The 16,066-nt window shown below is 37.2% G+C and overlaps 1 protein-coding gene across 14 annotated transcripts in view; it reads left to right on the plus strand.

The window, feature by feature from the left end:
- GRIK2 (glutamate ionotropic receptor kainate type subunit 2) overlaps window positions 1-16,066 on the plus strand; it is a 414,885-nt gene that overhangs the window by 328,589 nt on the left and 70,230 nt on the right. For 12 of the 14 annotated variants that reach the window (XM_035561779.2, XM_050709385.1, XM_035561781.2 and 9 more), the window contains one exon: window positions 251-468. The exons of 1 other annotated variant lie outside the window; for it this stretch is intronic. In XM_035561779.2, the coding sequence (XP_035417672.1) occupies window positions 251-468 (218 nt within the window). Of the gene's footprint in view, window positions 1-250; window positions 469-16,066 lie in introns of those variants that run through there. One more of the 14 variants, XR_004780987.2, reaches the window with a different exon arrangement.

Consider the following 16,066-nt stretch of genomic DNA (forward strand, 5'->3'; position numbering starts at 1 on the left):
CACTGATAACTGAGTCTCCCATTACTATTCTTTGATTCCCACAGCTCCAAAAAATTCTGTCTTTATAAATGTAATCAGTTCTTATTTTTCATTTCAGTTGTGTGTGTTTGTACAAGCAGTACACATAAACCTGTAGCTTAAAGATTTTTTTGCACAGTGATTCCATCTCCCCACTGTGGCAAAAAGTGCTGAACACTTACTAATTTTTTTCTGTGCATTGGTTTCATCTTTCTCCCCTGGTTTTCATTAGGTTCTGAGCTCATGCCCAAAGCCCTCTCCACCAGGATAGTGGGAGGCATTTGGTGGTTTTTCACACTTATCATCATTTCCTCGTACACTGCTAACCTAGCCGCCTTTCTGACAGTGGAACGTATGGAATCCCCTATTGATTCTGCTGATGATTTGGCCAAGCAGACAAAGATAGAGTATGGGGCAGTTGAAGATGGAGCAACCATGACTTTCTTTAAGGTAAGCTTTATATTCTGTTTGAAAAGATCCTGTATTCTGATTGTGGGGGGAAAGTCTCTGCATCTTGCTGAGGTGTAGCAAAGGATACTATTGTCCCACTTTCAAAAGCAACTGAAAATCACTTTTCTGAGGATTTCCTGAGATAGCAAATGAAGCAAATGCAAAATCTCTCATGGGCAATAGCAGGCAAGTTCTCTGATGATTTTTGCTTGAAGAACTGAATGTATGGTAACAGAGTAGGTGAAGAAACATGAACACTTTGCTTTGACAGATCTAATTCCGTGTACAAGAATGAGCCTTGCTGAAGCAGGTGTTACAGTATCAATTCAGTAGCATTATACTTAATGTTAATCTTTGCTCAAGCAACTGGGCTTTTGTAAGAATATTACTGGCTGTACAGAGAAAATCTTTTGGACTTATTTTTGAGAAATTTTAAAATTTAATTTGTTCATAAAAAAGATCAGATTCTTCCAGTTTTTCTGTTCATTTTAGTCTATTACTAAGGTCATTCCATCTAAAATAAAGTGAAATATGCTGCTGGATTAGAAAGAAATGTTTCTTTTCTAGCTTCATCAAGAATTTAAGTCAGCTCAAATTAATGAGAAGTATGCATGAGGGGAGAATGGATGGTTTGTTCTATAACTCTCCATGTTTGATAGCACAGGCATATCCTGAATCATCCAGAGAGGTGTTTAAAGTTTGTCTTAAAGTCTTTTGAAGACTTTTGGCTGATACGTTCTGTTTTTATGAGTTACTATGCTGTCACCTAAAGATTTGAGCAGACCATTAAACTGGCATTTGAAACTAGACAAAGTGAGGTCCAAGGGAAAAGTGTAAGCTGGCCCAGAAATCAATGAATGTATATGCAGTTCCCCTCATTAGATTCAGAGATGTTTGTTCATTTTTTCACATACTTGTTCAGTGGCTAAATAGTCACTATTCATTCTTACGATCCTACAGCCAATCCAAATATACACATAGTTTTATTTATTTATTTTTAAAAAATAATTTTAGGGCTTTAAGCTTCTGCTTGGAAATAAAATTGATTAAACTTCAGTACTTTAGAATGCTTTGGAAACATTCGGAGTATTCTCCAGAATTCTTCTTAGAAAGGGAGCTGAGGAAGTTAAGAGAAGTAACTAATCAATTAGAGGTGTCTTGATGTCAGGAAACATTTAAAGCAATTAAATGAAATTGCTTCTTTCTTTTCTAAACTTTTGAAGGAAGGTTTAAAGACTGACATTTTTAAAAGAATGGAAATTATTTAAGTCTGAGGACATAAAGGGATGGCATAATGTATGAATTGAATTACCAGAAAACACTATGGGGCTTTATTTTCATTCTTGTCAAGCAGAAGACTTTGAACTTGTTCTGTTTCAGACTGAAACTGTGGATTCTAAAATATTAAGAAGCAATTTTAACTTAGCAGCGTCTTTTCCTGTAGTTGCCAGAAGCAACTTCTTAACTCATAGTCTTCCTCTTCCCCACCCCCCTTTAATTTTCTGCCTTATTCTCTCGTTTTCCTTTTGTATGTGTGTGTATAATCTGTGTTTTTAGTATACAGAGACTATTTCTCTTTCTTAGGATGTTTTTCCTCTCTGCATATTAATATACTGCTCCCTTTTCTGCACATTTCTTAGTTATTGTTCTCTTTCTGTTTCTGTTTCTGTTTATTTAGATATATTTTGTGTTTTTCTACTATATTGTACTCAAGAACTAGAGAGAATCATAGAAACATAGAATATCCCGAGTTGGAAGGGACCCATAAGGATCATCAAGTCCAACTTCTGGCACCGCACAGGTCTGCCCAAAATTTTAGACCATGTGACTAAGTGCACAGTCCAATCGCTTCTTAAATTCAGACAGGCTTGGTGCAGTGACTACTTCACTGGGGAGCCTGTTCCAGTGTGCAACCACCCTCTCGGTGAAGAACCTCTTCCTGATGTCCAGCCTAAACTTCCCCTGTCTCAGCTTAACACCGTTCCCATGGGTTCTGTCACTGGTGATTATGGAGAATAGGTCACCTGCCTCTCCACTCCCCCTTACGAGGAAGTTGTAGACTGCGATGAGGTCCCCCCTTAGCCTCCTCTTCTAAGTTTCTTCTTCTTCTTCTTCTTCTAAGTTTTTCTTCTAAGTTTTGGTGACAGTTTTCCTTCTGTCACCATAGATTCTAAACTCAACCACTTCATGGTCACTACGACCGAGACAGCCGCCAATTGCCACGTCTCCCACAAGACCCTCTCTGTTCTCCAGCAACAGATCTAGGAGGGCACCTTTCCTAGCTGGCTCTCTTAGCACCTGCACCAAGAAGTTATCATCTAGGTGCTTTATGAACCTACTGGACTTGCTCGTGTCAGCCGTGTGGTGATCCCAGTTGACGTCTGGCAAGTTGAAATCCCCCATTAGGACAAGGGGAGTTGATCTTGAGGTCTCTCTTAGTTCTGCAAAGAATAATTCATCGGCGTTGTCGTCCTGGCCAGGTGGTCTGTAACAGACTCCCACAATGACATCCTCTTTATTTGTTCGTCCCTTAATCCTTACCCAGAGGCTCTCAACTTTGCCATCGCCAACTCGAAGTTCCACACAGTCCAGCCCATGCTTCACATACATTGCCACCCCGCCACCTCGCCTACCCTGCCTGTCCCTCTTGAAGAGCCTGTAACCATCTATCGTAACACACCAGCCACAGGACTCATCCCACCAGGTGTTACTTATGCCGATGATGTCATAGCTGTGGGACTGGGCCAAGACTTCTAGCTATCCATTTTATTCCTCATACTGTGTGTGTTTGTGTAGAAGCACTTCAAATGCGCCTCCCTACATGCAGCACCTTGTGTAGCCGACCGAAGGGCCTCACTAGCACGCAGTCCCTCTGATTCTAGCACACCATCCCTTAGCTCATCACCGGCGTGCCCGGTTTTATCCCCTTCCCCCTTCGACTCTAGTTTAAAGCCCTATCTATCAGCTCTGCAAACTCCTGAGCAAAAATCCTCACCCCTCTCTGAGAGAGGTGCATCCCATCTGGTGCCAGCAGGCCCGGTGTCGTGTAGACCTTCCCGTGATTGATAAACCTGAAATTCTGCTGGTTGCACCAGTCCCAAAGCCACGTGTTAATGTGATGAGTCTGCTTGTCAGCATCGATCCTCCCTATCGGAAGGACAGAGGCAAACACAACCTTTGCCCCTGATCCTTTAAGTAGTCACCCCAAAGCCCTAAAGTCCCTTTTGATCGCTCTTGGACTTCTCGTTGCTACCTCGTCATTACCAGCCTGAAAGACCACTAGCGGGCAGTAGTCAGTGGGCTGTACCAGGCGCTTGACTTTCTTAGCAAAGTCTCTCACCCAAGCCCCAGGGAGGCAACAGACTTCCCTGTGGGTTGGGTCCGGTCGGCATATTGGGCCCTCTGTCCCTTTCAAAAGGGAGTCCCCCATGACAATAACCCTTCTTTCTTTTTTGACAGTTGATGTAGCAATACGGGGGGTAGGTTGCCTTGCTTTAGGCATCCTCTCCAACTGGGACGGGCTTTCGTCTACTTCGTTGTTCTGACTGTCGTGTTCTAGGATTTACTTCCAACAGAATAGGAATTGCACATCTTGCATAGACCTTTGTTTTAGTGACGTGTTTGAAATACCCTAGACTTACAACAGAGTTATAGTGTCAGATCACATAATTTGGTATTGATTTTAGTATATCACCAAATTATTCTACCTCACTGTGAATAAAACAGAAAAGTCAGACCAAAACATAGGATTTTTGTATTCTCCTGATAAATTTTAGGTCAAATTATGGTTTATTCTGCTGAACAAACATATTTTCTGGGCTTTATATGTGATCAAGTTGTGTTTAGTGTTTTGTGACATGAAAATGCACTGATACTTAAGTACTTCTGTTCCAGATAGCAAACAAATGATTCCAAATATTTTTTCAGGTAATTTACTATCATAACTAAGAAGTATGTAATTTAATGAGTATTATTTTGTACCTAGTAAAATGGATCCAAACATAAGCATTAGGAATAGGCACAACTGTTCTTGTAGTGAAGCCAATAAGTGAAAATCATACTCAAAAGAGAAGTAAACTGTACAATCTAATTTCATTCAGTGTCTGAAGCAACTTCCAGTTCGAAATTAAAGTATGCTTGATGTAAACGCTTTTCACTACAGCTAGCTATGTAAGGAATGCAGTCTAATTAAATGTATTTTCCACAGAAGATAAAAGAAAATGTTTGGTTACAGTCTATCTGTTCCAGTAAACTTTCTGGTAAAATTAGGTATTTTTAATTAATGAGGCTGAGATATCAGGAATCAAAATATTATAGGACTGGTCCACATACTCTATCTGTATTTGTGTGTTCGCAAAGTAAATTTATCTTTTGTATATGCAAATTACTTCAGGAATATAATTTCCTTACTTGAGGAAAATGAAAATGCAAGAAAATATTTTCAAAGAAGACTGGAAGTGGAATTGCCTTAAAAGTTACTACTACCAGAGTTGACCAGCTTATAGATACTACTGTTAAATTATAATATAAAAAGCACTTAAGAACAGGCACCTGATCAAAGAAGACAAAAAAAGTATCAGAAAAATGTCTTAATGTACAGAAGTTACACTGGAGGTAGATAGTGAAGAAAAGACACAAGGTGCCTGATTTTTTCTGCACTGAGTATAAAAACTAGGATAAGTATGTTTTAAACTGCTTTCGGAATACTTTTGCTTTATCAATAAGCTGAATGTGAATTTTAAATAGTATATATTAGATTCTTTGTTATATGAACAAGTGAATCAAGTAGGAAGCAACACTGCCTTTGTATATGTCATTAGGGAACCAATGAAATATCCTGTTCTGGTGACCACACTTCAAAAATACGTTTAAAATTGGGAAGAGTTCATAAAAGGTGAAAGAATGACTGTAGGTCTGGAAGAAAAAGCTTTATAGTTAGAAGATAAAGAAGATCAGTCTGTTTAATCTGCTGAAGAGAAGGTTAAGAGGTGACTTGATCATAGTCTGTACGTGCCTTAATGGGAATGAGACTTTTGACAGTAGATGGCTGTTTAATCTAGCAGAAAAAGGCATAATGAGATCCAATGTTTCAAAGCTAAGTTAGGCAAATTCAGACCAGAAATAAGGTGCACATTTGTAAGACTGTAAGTAATTAACCACTGGTAGAACTCACCTAGGAGTGGGCTAGATTCATCCATCAGCCATTATGAGCAGAAAGATATAGCATAGCCCAAACACGCTATCCTTATGATTTAGAGTCTACTCAGTGAAATACATAGCCTTCATTAGCTCAGTTTAGACTTTAGTAGTCCCCTCCTACTTTAAAAATCTATGGGAGTATGACTTCTGGAGGGGTTGCACAGAGATGACAAAGGGGATAAATTTATCATCTGTGTGTATGTTTTTCCTTAGCTGCTTTATCTTGTTGTAATGAGAGCGTATTGAGCAAAACAGCAGCATTATGTTACAACATGAAATGAAGGCACCAGATGGTTTCCTAATGTTAAATTAAATTATCATATCTTGGTAATAGTTATTAGTTCCGATCACAGTGAGGCTCAGTAGCTGCCCATGAGACTGACAGTAATTTCCACATAAATTATCTATATAGAAGTCCTTTGAATTTTTTCTTTAAAAAACTTTGGAACCTGGCCAAATCTGTGTGATGCTAAAACAGAAGAACATTTTTTTGAAGGAGAACCTAAATGGAAATTAGACAAACAAGCTAACTGCTAAATTAGAACCTGCTAAAGTTAAAATCTTTGAGAGCACCTGGGGTGTAAGAATACAGGTTTGGCCAGGGAGTTTGTGGAGTCTCCCTCCTTGGCGATATTCAAAAGCTGTCTGGACCCAGTCCTGGGCAAGCAGCTCTAGGTGTCCCCATTTGAGCAGGGTTGATAGACTAGATGACATCCACAGTTCCCTTCTAACCTAAACCATTCTGTGGTTCTTTAATGCTGTTACCATTGTGAATGAAACTGTTATATGACTGGCAGATCTTGGTGGGCTATTTCACTGGGAACAATAAAATGACCTTAGTGTTATCCAAGAATTGTAAGGAAATAAATGTGGAAAGAAATGTGAAAATAGATTCTAAGCCATCTCTGAGTTAAGCATGTTGTTTCCTCTCCTGATACATGTTTTGATGTTTCTCAAATCACTGAGTTTTCTTAGTTACAAATTTCCCTTCTCTTCTATTGGCTAGTTCTACTGGTGTCAAGGCTTTCCTGAATGCTTACAGCATGAAAATGATAATGAAAATGAGTCTTGACTGTTCTAGTGTTGCTCCCAGAATTCTGAATGGAAATTAAGAATGACTATTGATGGTTTTCAGGTTTCAGAAGCCTATCTTCCTTATTCTTTGGAATAAAATAAAAAGCTTTTATTATTTTCATGAAAGATACTTATCTCAGTAGCTGTTCTTGGATAAAAAAGCTCAGATTTTTCATTGCCTCTTTCTTCTGTGGTCTCTCAGTCTCTGTTTCTCAAAAAAAAAACAAACCAAACCAAACCAAAACAAAACTGAAAGAGTGTCTGTTTTCTTTCTGACTGACAGTTCTGAAAGTGAGAAGAAAAACATTAATTCTGCACTGCTTCTATTTGTAGCTCAGCTCTCCATCCTCATACACAAAGGAAATACTACAACACATATTTATAGCGGTCTACAATTTTATTATTATTTTTGTTTGTGAACTTGCTGTGTATATTCGTTTTTCTCATTTTTTCTCATGTTTTTTCTTATCTGTACCTTTCAATGTCAGATTTTTTTTTCTTTCTATGTTTTTGTACAGTACCATGCACAATGGAACTTTTTTCAGCTAGGATTACTCAGCATTTGCATACCAAATGGTTAAAAAAAATATTTTTTCTTTCTCTAATAGCAGTAGGTTAGTGTCATTACTTCTGTATCATGAATTAAAGGTGTTTTCAGCTCTCTGTGAGACTCATATATTTTATATCTTTGTTTTGCTGATAAGGAAGCTGAAGCACTGAAAGGGAATGCATCTTTTTCAAGATCACCTGGTGAAAGGCAGATAGGGAACTAATTCAGGAAAGCTGACTCACATACCTTAGAATTATCTGATAGAATATTCTTTTTGTCATTTATATTTGCCAGTTGCTTTCCTTTTCTTCTTCAGGACCCAAAAGCTCTGCTTTTCTATAGTGTCCTTTTTTCTTCCTGCACTGCGTTTTCTCCATAAAAGTCCATGCTGCTGACCCTTGTCAGTTTTTTTCCCCTTTTTGCCTTAGCCTTTTTTTTTACCTTTCCCCTAATGAATTTTGGGGTGACGACAACTCAGTGCTTAGCGCCTAGCTTAATTTTTCAAATTCTCAGTCCATTGTTAAACAGCAGGAAGCTCTGACATTTGCAATCATTACAAAATCCCCAAAATAGACTCTCTAGGCTGGAAGAAGGAATTTTAGGGGAATTTTCTTATTGCTTACAACTGGAGTACAAGTGACAGATTGCCTGACATAAATAAAAGAATAGCTGCAAAAATAAAGGTATGAATGCCATTCTTATGTCATGAGTGACACTGGCAGGTGCATGCATGAAGCCAATAGAGCCTAAGTGGGTTTTTCAGACCTGAGTTTGAACATTGTAATAGGCAAATGTTGTTCCTCTGTTTAACAAATAAACATGCATTTGTAGGCACATCAGCATATACAGACATAGAATCTTTAGTTGAGTAGTACAAATAATACGTTATGAAGTTTAGCAATACTTGTCAATCATTTGGTGGAATTGCTGCAAGTCAAAGATGAAAGAAACACTGCTTCTGAGCTTTTCAAATATCCATTCACTGACGCTGACTAATGGAAAAAAAAAAACAAACAAAACCTTTTGAGCCCTAGCCCCCATGTGTTGATCTGGACAATGTGTAAAAAATAATTGTAGCAGATAAAAGAGATATTTGTTCAGTTTGCTTTAAAATGATTTCCCTTTATAGAAAAGTCACATTTTAATGTAACACAGACTTGTTCCTGCGCATAAAAACACGTGGCACTGATGACTAGAATGGAATGGAATGAATATAAATGCCATGTCACCTTTTTTTTTTTTTAATTCTTTTTTTTTTTTTTTCTTTTGGGTCATCATCATACTTTGGACTTATCTACTAGGAACACATACAGCTGAAATGCATTATTTCCCTTTTCCCTTTATTATTCCCTCTTTGTAGGAACACCTGTTTGGTTAACCACTACTTCTCTGAATGTGCAAAAAAGCAGACACAGGTGAAAACCTATAAAGCAAGGTCTGTGGTCACTCCATACACTTAAGGGAATTGAATGTGCAATTACAGAGTCTGTGAGAATGAAACACTGGCCATGAGAATGAGGCTTTGTCCAGAGACCTCAAAACACCTGTGTCTCACTGAATTCTATTCATTTCTTTATAAGATCAAGGGAGCTAGGTAGGTTAGGTGATGCATTGACATGGGCTATAACAAGAGCAGCAGTGCATTTGAATTCTAAATTTAAATTGAGTATCAGATAAATTTGGTACCATTAAGTTATTTGAGGTGAATGGACTGTCTTTTGCATCTTGGGATAGAAAGCAGAAGTAATTCACATAAAGGGACTCATTCCAACAAAACTCTTTAGGTACTGGGACAAAGTTTACTGAAATGGTTTTATGCTGTCTTGACCCTTTTCCCTTCTGTGGGGTTGTCAGAGCTATTAGTGTTCCTGCGGTAAATAAGAGCATATGTTTGGCTGCCTGTTGCCTCTCAGGGCTGAGGCAAAAGAAATCCACTGCCTTCCCACCTTTGCCTTTGTCCATGTCCTTGCCTTTTGCCTTCCCTTTCCCCTTTTCACGTTCCTCATTACCTTTACCTTTTTGTTCTTTTCCAACTGTATAGGCTGAAAAAGATTAACATAGGGTTTAACCAAGTTTTCATTTCTATAAAGATTTATGCTCCATTATGTCCTATATCCAGACAGTAAGCACCCTTAATAAGCTGCTGGATAACATGCAGTATTCATGAATAATTATCACAAAATCACAGAATCATAGAATTGTAGGGGTTGGAAGGGACCTCAAGAGATCATTGGGTCCACCCCCCTGCAGGTTCCCTAGAGATAATTATGCTCCAAAATCACAAGATACATACTTATAACTTACACTTGTCTCCAGGAGCTACAGGTCTTAGAACTCAGTGAAACACATACAAAGGCTTTTCAGGGTCCTCTCAAAGAAATATACATAATTTTGAAGTGAAGACAAGATTAGTCATTTACAGTAATTACAATATTAAATTAAATACTTAACATACGAATTGGGTCCCCACTAGCTATTTTTAAAAAGAAGTTGAAGAGAAACATCAAAAATAAAATAAATTTTAGGCATTAGGAAAAGTCTCCTTTGTCTGTGGGTCATCTGAGTTAGTATTTTCTACAGTTCACCATCTGTTTCTGCATTTCCCCAAAATATTCATAGGGGAAAAATTTTTATGCTGATCTCTGCATAGAACTCTCAAGTGGGCTAAACTATATAACCTATAGTCCCATCTGTCTTTTCTATTCCATAAGTATTTTTCATTTTGAATCTAATGAAGAGCTAAAATGAACATACAAACAAGAAGCTGACATTTGTATCATTTTTCAAAATTGTGTCCCACAATAATATGCATTAATTAGTGCACATACACTAATTATCCATGCTGTAGACATATCATGGAGTTTATCTGACTAATGCCAATCTTTCTCTGTGTAAGGTATGTTGGTATGTGAAAATATAGCAAGATCTAATTGCCACTTGGATAGAAACACAGGCTACAAGAAATCAGAGCCCAGAGGGAAAAAAAAAAAAAACAACACTAATCAACTGTACCTGAGCCCTTAGAAAGTCAAGCATGATAATAAATATTATTCAGAGGACATTTTGAGTCCTAAATTGTTTTAGGACTTATTATCAGCAAAAGTCGAAAAAATCTACAACATATACTTGATTCAGAGAAATGTTATGATCTTGATACTTTAAACTTTTGCATTTAAGAGAAACCATTCCATCTTCTATTTTGGAAAATATATATTGATGACACTAAATACAAGAAAAGTAGGGTCTTTTCCTTTTGAAGTCAGATGGAGTTTAACCTGTCCTCATCACTGCAAATTACTTCTGTTCATGCTTCTCAATAGTTTTCTCACTGTGTTGATTCAGCATCAATTTACGACACTCTGTGAGTAGTCAAACTCTTTTCCTCTCATCAGCCTCAAACTCTGTTGGTGATACACATAATAGGGTGGTGGTAAGAGTCAGTCCAGCTTTCAGATCCAAGTGAAAATGCATATTTTTGTCATTGTTGCAGGTTTAGTTTTCGTTTTTGAAGAAAGCTGCTCTGCCTCCTGGAGTGTTAGATCTGATGCAAGGGGAGAAGAGAGTGTCTCTTTCTGTGGCAGGGTGATCTTATAGCAAGCACCCTCTTAGACACAAAAGCCAGGGAGCCTTGGGGAAGTGAGTTCTGTTGCCTAGATATTTGGAGGTGTGAGGATGAGAAAATCAACAGCAATGTAATTGCTGATACTTCCAGAACGTAAATTGTCTCTATGTACTATTGTAGGTTTGGTGTTAAGTGGTAAGCCATTTTGTTTCCTTTCACTTACCTGATACACTTCACTCTCTGGCCTCACCTGGGCCTGTAATGCAACTGCTGACCAGATCAGTTGAAAGAGAATGGCTCAACACTGGGTTCTGATCATAGGTTTGGTTGCAAGGCTTCTTCCTTCTCAGAAGTGCGTAACCTAATTTCTACCTAGCCTCTTTCTTTCTGTCTCCTGCTGCTTTCCCCTAGGAGGTAGGGCAAGTACACTTTCAATTTCTTATCTGTTTTAGCTTTATTCTCGTTATGACTTCCTTAGATCCTGAGCAAGGTGAGAAAAGGAGCAGAACTAGATCATAAAGAATCCTTCAACTCCAAACAGGATTCTCTTTGAAAGATAGATTTCAGAGTTAGGGTTTGTTTAGGAAATTGAGAATACATCTGAAAACACTTTTAACTGTCTGAGTCTTCCTCTTCAAAGCAAATAGATCTACCACCAAGTAGCCATTAAAGTTTGCAGATTTTATCTATGACTCATCCTAGGAATGTTATTCAGGAACCATTCACCAGAGTGAACTGTCTCTCGGTTTAGCCAGTCTTGTGTGAGATCCTGCCATATGAGCAACCTTCAGTGCTGAGTTATTTCCTGCCTGCTGAAGCAGCCTGAAAGCCTCTATTCATTAGCAGAGGTGAACTCTTGGTTCCGCCTTGTCAGTTTATATATGATACTACTGAGGCACTGTCCAACTGCATTAGCATTGCTTTGTGTATGAGAAATATTTACAGTGCCAGAATTGCCCTGGACACCACCTAGAGTCCTATTATACTGATGAATTTCTTCTCCAGAGTTTTTCACTGCTTTGAACAGAATGCTTGTCGAAATCAGTGCACCTATGGTAATAATTAAATAAGCTGTATTTGATATGGATGCCTTTTAAGCACTTTTTTTTTAATTCATGCATTAAATCAACTTGTATTTAAAGTATTCAAGGTCCTTAATCTACACGATATAGAACGTGGATTTTCACAGAACATATACAAAGCCATGCTTTATGATCAGGGTAACCTACTTATCTGTCCATGAACACTTTGGACCAAAGATAAACAGTAATATATATCTTAAGACTTTTTAATTTCTTCAGATATACTATATGATCTTTTAATTTACTCACCATTTTCTTGTATAGGAAATTATGGTTTTTTTTGTTGTTGTTTGTTTGGTTTTTTTTCTTCCCTCCCACATCCTACAAGCTGAGACAGTCACTGTTGTGGTTTAACCCCTGTAGACAGCTAAGCCCCACGCAGCCACTCAGTTGCTCTCCCCACAGTAGGACAGGGGTAAGAATCAGAAATTTAAAGGTGCAAGAACTCATGGGATGAGGTAAAGACAGTTTAATAGGTATAGCAAAAGCTGCATGCACAAGCAAAACAAAACAAGGAATTCATTTGTTACTTCCCATCGGCAGGCAGATGTTCAGCCACTTCCAGGAAAGTAGATCATCATGCATAATGGTTACTTGGGGAGACAAATGGCATCACTCCAAACATCCACCCGTACTCCTTTCCCCAGCTTTTATTGCTGAGCATGATGCCATATGATATGGAATATCCCTTTGGTCAGCCTGGGTCAGCTGTCCAGGCTGTGTCCCTTCTTGTGTACATCCAGCCTCCTCACTGGTGGGCAGGATGAGAAGCAGAAAAGGCCTTGACTTTGTGTAACCTCTGCTCAGCAGCAACCAAACATCAGTGTATTATCAACAGTATTACAAAGCACCATATGAGCTACTATGAAGAAAATTAACTGTCCCAGCCAAAAAGCACAACATTCCTCATAATAATGGTGATGATCATAAATAATATACCTATGTATATATATATATATTATGCAGAATTTGACTTATGTTCTCAGAGTAGGTGTTTTGTTTTGTTTGTTTATTTGGTTGGTTGGTTGGTTGGTTTGGTTGGTTTGGTTTGATTTGGTTTTGATACAGGAGACATTTACCTTCTTTGACTTACTAGGAATCTTCCAAATTCTTAAGATACCTCTGTATGACATGTCTGATTGAAGCTTCATGTATTCTTTAATATATTTCCACTTTCTCAAAAAGAAAGATGGATGCCTAGATGAACTTTCTTTAAGGAAAGAAGACTAGCACCAAACATTTTATGGGATTTATTGGGAAGGTTGTCCAGTTCTTCTTTTGCTTTCTTTGGCAAAGAAGCTCTGAGTATAGTTGCTTTGATGCTTGAACTTCTAATTTAGCTTAGCCAAGTACTTACCATTCAAGTGTATTTTAACTTGGGTTGAATTGCTGAGGAATTTACCTGGACTGAACAAAAACAACAGTTTGGTTTTTTAATTTATTTTATGGCAACATCTAGTATTTCTGATGCAGCTTTTGTTCCTCAAAGTGCAGAGGCACTAAGTATAGTTCATTGTAAATGTGGAATACAGTAATGGTATTCTAGGCTACCCGTAAAATTGGATGTTTGTAGAAGAAGCACTGAAATTGCAGTTATAACCACCTCTTGTAGTTAGAGCTGCTTCATACAAGAAATTTTTACTCTAAAATTAAGGAGATTTTTTTTTTTTTTTTAATCTTGTTCATAATGAAGACAATTTGATACTGTCAGTGACTGTCTTTTAAAATCAGATGATCAAAACTGAAAGGGGCAGTTGAAGAGAAACTATAAAAATGGAAAACAGACTTAGGAAAGATACAGTTTTGGAAACATTTAGAGCAGGTTTCTCATCTCTCCAAAATGTAGATACCTGCTCTCCTTTCAGTTAGTCATCTAGTCTCCTTTTATTGGCATTGGAAAGAAACTAAAAGGCACCACAAAACTTCAAAACTACCTTGAGTAACTGTCCTAGAAGGACAGCATCCTCCAGAATTCAAGAGCTTTTCCCATTGACAACAGAGAAACCTTGATTAATACCTTGGTCTGGATGCTTAATAGCTGCAAGTACATCAGATGAGTCTTGTAAAATTTCTGGTCACTGCTTAATCACTAGACAATTTTCATATATGTATAAACTGCAACATAACTGTAGGGAGAGGCTGTGATAAAAATTATATATGTAAATTGATTATTTTTATAGGAAATAATATAAGTGCTTCTAATCTCATGGCTACCTGCCTTAGATAGTACTGTGGGGAATATTTGTCTTATTTTAGATGATTGGTTGAAAGGCTGTGAAGAGTTCCTTTTCTTGCATTTTGGCACTAAAATAGACACACACACACACACACCAAAAAAAAAAAAAAAAGAGACAAATCTCTTCTAAATTGTAAAAAAAGTTCACATTTTGGCTTACAGTCTGAGTTGGATTATGGCCAAAATTCTAGTCTATGTTTTTAAATGTTGTGTATAGAAAGACCGAACTGGTCACTTCCAGGAAAAATCAGTGTTGCTAAAAGTAAGTCAGTGATTGTAAAAGCTTGTCCAAAACAAAAGTAAAAATAACAACAAATATAATTCACCATTTTGCTTTCCTCATGTGACTCCATATGTTTAATCATATTAGAGGTTAAAAACATTTATCTTCCACCAACAGGGCAGATGTTTCAGTGTCGTCTGCTGTATAGCTTGTCATTTTTTAACTTTATTTTTTTGACATGAGTCCAAAGATTTTTTTATTATTATTGTTAAATTAGGGTAACAGATGCAGGCTTTTGATGCATACACCACTAATGTATTTCCATTGTTTGCATATTTTCTTGGAAGAATGTGGTAAACTTGACATTTTTAGATGCCAGAGTTTTCATGGAAATTTTAAATTGAAGTATACAGTTCAGCAAATCAGTCAACTGAGCTATTAAAGCTGAGGAGGTGTTAATAAAGAAATATTGACAAATCTGAGGATACATTCAGATTACCATTTCTAAAACCACTTCAGGCTCCAAACATTTTTATGTTGTCATCCTCTAATAAAGAATGTGGATTTCCAAAATTGTGATATGATTTAAGTTACAACTGTTATTAAAGCTTGAAAAACATTTAGAGGAAAGGGACTGTTGCTTAAGGATTTGTTTTTCATTTATTAAAAAAGGACAGCAAGAATAAGCAATCAAAAGAATTGGCATACTAAATTTTTAGAACATGTTATCACCTTTAAATCTGAGGATGACAACACTGCAGTTATTGATTTCTGTTTCTTTAGTTCTATAATCAAGTTCTAATCACATATGTTTGGCTTTCTGAATGCGCGTGGGAGACTAGTAAACTGACAAAGCAAAACTAATAACCTTGCTTATAGAAAAATATTAATGTTGCCCACTCTAGACAAACTATACTCTCTGACAGAATCTGAATTATTCATTCTCTTCTGCAAATTTTATTTTTCTGTACTTTTGGGTTTGTCAGTTAAAAGGCAAGAGGGAAAATGGTTAAAACTGTCTTAGAAATTGTTCTAGAAAAATCATAATTTTTGACCCAACATTTTGAAGTAAGAATTTTGAAGTGCATTGTTTAGAGACTAAAGTAAAATGTATAAATAGGCTTTTATTAGACAGCAAGGGAAAATACGTACAGAAATCTTTCTTTATACAGTGTTTCAAGTATATTGTTCCATATCCATTATATTTCTCTGTCCTCTACTTTTACAGTTTAAGACTATATTTGCAGTAGTAAATAAAACAGATTAGGAGCATTTTAAATGCAAAGTCAAAGGACTCTTTTCCTCCAAAATTGGGTGATCATGCACAAACACCATTAGGAACAGCCCTGGCATATACCTGACCTCTCCTGAGCTATGGTCCAAATTATCTTTGGGTGGAGGCCAGGTATCCTCTGGGAGGTGATTCCTTAGGACAGGCCAAAACGTTCCAAGCCCCATGCTAACATGTGTTATATACAGTTATGGTCCTGTATCCTGTCTCTGTTTTATTAACAGTACCAGAGGGATCATATTCTCAATTTGGATATAACTTGGTGAGAATCTTCAGCAGTTTTGCTGAAATGTTGCAAGTAGAATCTGGTTCTGCTCCTTAGTGGAAAAGCTGGTTGAAAAGACAAATACTTTTTTTCATTCTGACCTACTCTTAAATTAC

Source organism: Cygnus atratus, chromosome 3, assembly GCF_013377495.2.
Source record: "Cygnus atratus isolate AKBS03 ecotype Queensland, Australia chromosome 3, CAtr_DNAZoo_HiC_assembly, whole genome shotgun sequence".
In the NCBI taxonomy this organism is placed as follows: domain Eukaryota; kingdom Metazoa; phylum Chordata; class Aves; order Anseriformes; family Anatidae; genus Cygnus; species Cygnus atratus.